Genomic DNA, 7,409 nt, shown 5'->3' with positions numbered 1-7,409 from the left:
TTTCTCCTTGTTTCTTTCTGTGTTCCTTTCAGTTGAAGAGCGTAGGCTCGAAACATTAAAGACATTGTCTATTCCTGAGCGTTAAACTAATACATCCATTTGTTGTTTACACCACCTGTCTTCATCTGTTGGTTTTTTTCGTAAATTCTCCTATACACACACACACACACACACACACACACAGAGTGGTGCTGAAAAGTTCCTGGCTTTGAGTAAAAGAAAATACAGGAGGATCATTTAATTATGATTTCATCCAACATATTCCCCTCTCAGATTCACACACTTACTGCAGTGGTTCTTCAATTTTTCTAAGCCCTATAAAAGAACTTAGAATGTTGGGCCTCTAACCAGGCTTTTTGTGATACCCTTAAAGCCAAGAACTTTTTAGCATCCCATGATAATAATGATAAAGTAATTTTACTAAATCTTGCATCATTTTCAAAATTAGTTAAAAACCATGCCAAAACTGATCTCACCTGTGCTTGTGCTACATAAAAAGCACCCAGTCCACTCTGCGGGATGGTTGGTGTTAGGAAAGACATCCCGCCATAGAAACCCTGCCACAACAGATACAGTAGCCTGAAGTAGTCTTCTACCTGGTTGGCTCCCGTCAAACCTTCCAATCCATACCAGCATGGCAGGTGGACATTAAACAATGATGATGAAGGGCAGTGTATTTCAACAGAAATATGGTAACAAAAGGGTTAATCTGTCTGTTTTGTCATTTCAGTTATCAAGGTCATCATATTTGGTCCCCCAGCCTCAGGAAAGACTACCTTAGCAAAAATGATCTGTGAAAAACTAGATTTGGTCTATCTGTGTGAGGATAGATTATTGATTAAGACTTCATCAAATTTATTAAATGAGGCGCGTGAACATCAGGCTGCAAATAATGTAAGTTCAAATAAATCGTATTTAATTAATTCATTTTTTTTTATCTGCTATGTCAGAAAGTGATCCTTTCGTGCAGATTAAAGTTATCCTGAAACCACGGACTTCCTGGAATGACCACCACTAATGGCACCCAAGGACTGAGTGCAATGTTAAACTGGGGGATGGATTAAGTCTATCCTGCGCCCACCCACCCAAGTAGGGTGTGGTAGGATTTGAACTCAGAACAGAAAGAACGGGAACAATTACCACCATAGAGCTATTACTCTTTTGAAACCCACCTCCTGCCAAAATAAGGGCGATAAAGCAAAGTCAATCTCAGTGGGATTTGAATTCAGAGTACAGAGACCTGGATCAAATACCACAAGGTAATAACAGAAAGGAAACCAAAACCAAGTCCAAAGTCTCTATCTTATCTGATATGAATGAAATTTAACAAACACACATATGGACGCACATACTTACATATAAGCACAAACACATACATGCATGCACACATACGAGCGTGCACGCACTCACATGCTCATACCAGACAATTTCAAAACAATGCTAAATCACACATCAAAATAAAATAAATGGAAGTGGAGAGACAAGTTACTGAAGAGATTGCAAGAGTGCAATGAAATGATTTAACAAAAAAAAAAAAAAGCAAGAAAAACTAAATACTGTTTATAAATTACGGCATAATGCCTCTCTCAAGGTTTAATTGTACCACAAGGTAATTTGTCCTTTACTCTGGGAACTCAGTGAAGTCACTGTAAGGGTTTCGTTTTGTATTTTATATCTTTGGGCAGAAGGGGACATAACCATAACCCAGTGTTTCTGACCCTTTTTTACCTATGAGCCCTTTTCATTCCTATTTTACCCATGAGGGCCCTCATAGCCATTCGATGTTTAAAAAAAACGTCCTCATATTTTTATAATTAGATATTATTTGGAATTGTATAAAAAATTGTTAAGATATTTTGTGTTATTGTAGACGTTTAACCAATTTATTCTACATAAATTTTAGCTACAAAATCTTATGTGGACCTTGATTGGGAACCAGTGTCATAGCCCTTCTGAGACTGTGGGTGGAGAAGGAATAAGAAACCACAACTTGTGGGTTAGTGAAGTAGATGGCAGCACTTTAACATATTGCTTTTAGATTGGGGATTTGGTGTGAAATCCTTGTAACAGAGTGGTGGTGGTGGTGATGGTGGTAGTTGTGGCAGTATGGTAATATGAAACCAGGTAGCAAAGTAAGTCTACTGCCGTCTCCAAAACTCAGAAAATATTGTATTAGTTGAGGTCAGCTATTGAGTTACTTTATGGGAAAAATATAAGAAATTCACACTGGTACACACACATACATACATACATACACACACACACACCTTTTAATTGTTTTAGTCATTGGAGTTACAATGTAACATTGGTTACAACATCGGTTACAACAATGAGGGTCCCAGCTAATATGATCAACAGAACAGCTGGCTCGTGAAATTAACATGTAAGTGGCTGAGCACTCCACAGACACGTGTACCCTTAATGTAGTTCTCAGGGAGACTTATCATGACACAGAGTGTGACAAGGCTGGCCCTTTGAAATATAGGTACTACTCATTTTTGCTAGCTGAGTGAACTGGAGCAATGTGAGATAAAGTGTCTTGCTCAAGGACACAACACATCTCCAGGAATTGAACTCATGACTTTACGATCATGAGCCGAATGCCCTAACCACTAAGCCACGTGCCTTCACTTGTGATAAACATACATCAATATGGTTTCAATATCTGTTGCTAATGACAATGTGGATGGGAGTCCAATCAATGTTTATTGATTTTGTGTGTTTAAAAACACTTGCTTTTGACTCTGTATGTGTTATACATGCACATATGTACATATGTATGTATGTATGTGTCTTTGTGGTCGTCTCTCACCACCTGACAGTTGGTGTTAGTTTGTTTACATCTCTGTCAGCTAAGCAGTTTGGAGAAGGCTCCCATAGAATAAGTACCAAATTCTAAGATAAGTACAAAGGTTGATTTGATCAACTTTAGGCCCTTTAAGGCAGGGCCCTAGTTTGGTCACGGTCCAATGACTAAAACAAATAAAACAATAAAAGAACACACACACAAACATACACACATACAGTGCATACATGCACACACACACACACACACACACACACACACACACACACATACATGCTGGATTTGTTTCAGTTTCTGTCTACCAAATCCACTGATAAGGTTTTGGTCAGCCCAGGGCTATAGTAGAAGCACTTGCTCAAGGTGCCACATAGATTTGGGACTGAACAGCAGACAATACACACACATACACATACAATGCATACACGCACACACACACACATACACAAACACACACACTCACACACACACACACACATGCTTATAATTGTGTGGCAGTAGCTAAAGGCTACCCAATAACCAGTAGGGATTGTTGGAAAATAGCCAGAAGATGTTACAGGGGCAAACCATCACTGCTGTACCTGGGTGGGGATGATGTGGTGTTGCTGTATCAACCCAGCCAATTTGGTTCTACCAAGTTTTATGTAAGTTCAACAGAAATAGAAAAATGTTTTATTTTTTCTTTATTCTTATGTTTCCAGCCTATTCCTGCAGATTTATGGCTGCGTATGTTGTGGGAAGAAACAGAAAGAGGCAAGTGTAAAGCAAATGGCTGGGTCTTTGAGGGAGTATTTTCCACCCGAGAAGCTATTGCCAAAATGCAGCAACAAGGCGTTCATCCAACTCACTGTAGTAAGTTTCTTGATCTTTATTATTATTATTATTATCAATAATATTAATACGCTAACTTTTTATTTTTGTATGTACCTGTTGTGTGCATCACACTTACTTCAAAGAAGTGGCAAAGTGAGAGAGAGGAGGACAGAGAGGAAGTAAGAGAGAGTGAAAGTGAGAGAGTGAAAGAGACGGTGAGTGGTGACAGTGTTCGTTTTGTGTTTTTAAATGTTTCAGAGAGGATGTAAGAGAGAGAGAGAGAGAGAGAGAGAGTGAAAGAGACAGTGAATGCTGACGGCATTCGTTTTGTGTTTTTAAATGTTTATCACATTGCAAGAGAAGTAGATATATAGATATATAGATACGTATACACATTGTTAAATCAAAAGCAGGAGAGAAGAGGGACACAAACGAAGTGAAAGAGAGAAAGTGAGAGAGAGAGACAGTAGATACATAAATCCAAAGAAAAGTTCATACATAGATACATACACACAGCAAATATTGATTTCAAATACTGCTGAGGTCAACTTGGCCCCTCATCCTCTCTGGGTTGGTAAAATAAAGGATCAATCAAGTACTGGGGTTGATATAACCAACTTGTCCTCTGACCCTAAAATTGTGCCAAAATTTGAAAGATTGTTATTAATATTTTGTCAATATTCCTTTGGTTTGACATTATTGGTGAGTGTTAATGAAATAAAATTAATAACTCTAGTAATTATATCTTCTATAACAAGAGAATTACTATTTACTTATTGCTATTAGATTCAATAAGTTTCTGAATATTTCTGTGTTCTTCAGTTTTCTTGGTGGCTCTGGAGAGTATTCTTGTGGAGAGAGCTGTTGGTAAAAGGATTGATCGAAGGAATGGAGGTAAGATTTAAATTTAATCAATATTATCTTGCAGATAGATTGAGACAATTTCTACGATGCATTAAACTGGTCATAAATGCTAAAATAATGGCAGTAGAAAGATGTAATTTTAATATAACATTTATTACAACAAAAACATTTATCACTCAATATGGGCGATTATTGCCTCCATTCGAGAATGAAATTTTTTTTGCAGCTGTTGCAACCTCCACCTTTTTGATTTGTGTGTCACATGTATGATGCAGGTCTTTATATTGTCGACACTCTAGTGTGGTGAAGCATTGGTCCTTGCTTGAAGTACACCCCATAAAAAGCAATCGAGAAGGTTGAGATCTGGGCTATTACTGGGCCAGATGTTGGCCCTCATGGAAAATGGCACCTTCTCACCAAGGAAGGCCTGTGTTGCTTTTGACCCATGGCATTATGCAGAATCCTGGATAAGTACCACATTGCCAAGCACAAACTTCTGCTCCATCCAAGGTAACAGAGAGTTCTTCAGGATGTCCAGATACTCCTTTGTGCCGATCTTCAAGCCAGACTCAATGAAGTGTGGTTCCATGACACTTCCATCACTTGCCATGGCTCCAAATACCACCACAGAGGCAGGATTCTTAGTCTCAAACACAGAGGGGTTGTATGCAGTCACTTGAGAATATCTGCGATTCACCTCAGCATCCACAGTGAACTTCTTGTCCACAAACGTGTGAGTTTTTTCTGCACCTTGATGCTTGATGAATGACAGAAGCTTTGAGCATCACTTGGCTCTGATTGCTTTGGCTTTGGCTGTTAGGAGGTGACGGCGTTGTCAAACATAGCTAGTCATGTCAAGGTTCCTGTTCAAAGCTCTGAGCACTGTGGAAAGGGACACATTGCGTTTCTTTGCAAGAGTTGTCATGGATGTGGATGGGTTGGCTTCAATCAAGTATTTGAGGCCAGCGAGTAACTTTGGATTGCGCTTGGAATCACTTCGAGTCTTGTGTTCTTTTCTATCAGTCTTTCCCACTTTTTAAAATTATTTATATGCACGACGAACTGTTGCTTTTGGAAGTTTTGTCAACTTAGCAATTTTATTAGCAGTGTGTCTGGCACACCAAAACAATAATAGTGGAACAATTCTGTTGTTCCATGACTTTCTGTTGTCAAATCAGTTCGCTATTTACCTGAAAAATAAAGAGGAGGATTAGATTTTCAAGAAGCACGGTTTTGTCAAAAAATGAAATGTTAAACCCACTAAGTGAACTGCTTAAAATTGGTCTCAATTTATCTGCATCCCTGTATATCAATATAAGGTGGTGAACTGACAGAATCATTAGCATGCCAGGCAAAATGCTTAGCAGTATTTTGTCTGTCTTTATGTTCCGAGTTCAAATTCTGCTGAGATTGACTTTGCCTTTCATCCTTTTGCTGTTGATAAAATAAGTACCTGTTGAGTACTGGGGTAAATGTAATTGACTAACACCCTCCTCTGAAGTTGCTGGCAGTGTGCCAAAATTTGAAACCAATATTATATATCAATAGTATATATTGATGGAAGAGATAATGAAATATGTAGACATGTTGCTACTGTTGTTCTAGTTAACTCTGTAGGTGTGATTTGAGGGAAAATTGGTTGCAGTTTTTAGCTGGTTGAAGTTGCCTTTGTTGCCTTTCAGTGACATGTGGTTGTTGTTTTTAGCCCTCCAAGTCAGTCCTAGGCTCAAAGTTATTCCATTCATGGCCATCCTGTCACTGTTATTGTATCCTAGTAATAACTAGATTGTTCAACAAGATTTGAGGAAGATTTGGCAGCTTTCCCTACATCAGAGATTATAAACTGGTGTTTTCAATATTTCAGATATTTACCATATGACATTTGACTGGCCATTGAGTGCTGATGTTAAGGCCAACTTGGTGGAAGCTCCAGGATGTACTGAAAGTGAAATAATCCAGAAATACCTAGCATATGAATATGCCTTGCCAGGACTTATCCAACGCTTCAAAAAGAATTACAAAACTATAAATGCTGACCAACCTAAAGGAGATATTCTGTCAAAAGGTGAATGTTCGGTCAATCTTTTAATATACACATACAACACACATAAACTCAGACAACTCTCGCACACAAACGTACACTGTACACATGCATGCCATAGGGTCATAGACACACACACATACACATACACACGTGCACATACCACCTGAAAAAGCACACGTCAGCTGCTAAACACAAGTGTTTGCACATGTATACATGTGCACATACACACACACACATCAGCCTCACACATATACAAACGTCGACACACACACAAACTCACATATATATACATTTCCATATGCACACACACACAATATGTACATCACTCCACACAATGCATACACTAGGTTACTTGTACACATACACAAACACGGGCCTATGCGTTTGCGCACACACATGATAACCCCACACATATGTACACACACATACACACCAGTACATGAAATGCACAGCACTCCACATAATGTATGCACTAGGTTACTTATACACATAGACACATACACACAGGCCCACATAATTTTCAGCTAGCTCACACATATATTCACGCACTCACTCCCATTCACACATACGCACTTACACACACTGTTCTCACATACGCATACACACTTGCATACCTTTTGTTCAGCCTCTTTCTTCTAGTCATTGAACCACTAATCCCTACACATTTTTTTTCTCTCTCCATTTTTTTATCCCTTAATCTTTTCTGTTGAAGAGTGTAGGCTCGAAACGTCAAAGACTTTTCCATTATTCCCGAGCATTAAACCAATACACCTACTTGTTCCTTCACCTGTTTCCATCTTTTGTTTTCTGTAAATTTGAACTACACACACACACACACACACACAGACACACACACACACACACACACACACACACACACACACA

At 38.7% G+C, this 7,409-nt stretch overlaps 1 protein-coding gene across 1 annotated transcript in view; it reads left to right on the top strand.

Moving 5' to 3' along the window:
• LOC106877265 (adenylate kinase 8) overlaps positions 1-7,409 on the top strand; it is a 29,837-nt gene that overhangs the window by 11,055 nt on the left and 11,373 nt on the right. Inside the window, exons 4-7 of the mRNA XM_014926129.2 lie at positions 731-894; positions 3,505-3,655; positions 4,439-4,510; positions 6,345-6,545. Coding sequence (XP_014781615.1) covers positions 731-894; positions 3,505-3,655; positions 4,439-4,510; positions 6,345-6,545 — 588 coding nt within the window. The remainder of the gene's footprint in view (positions 1-730; positions 895-3,504; positions 3,656-4,438; positions 4,511-6,344; positions 6,546-7,409) is intronic.

This window comes from Octopus bimaculoides, chromosome 23, assembly GCF_001194135.2.
Source record: "Octopus bimaculoides isolate UCB-OBI-ISO-001 chromosome 23, ASM119413v2, whole genome shotgun sequence".
Taxonomy (NCBI): Eukaryota; Metazoa; Mollusca; class Cephalopoda; order Octopoda; family Octopodidae; genus Octopus; species Octopus bimaculoides.
This window is presented reverse-complemented; position numbering and strand designations above follow the sequence as displayed.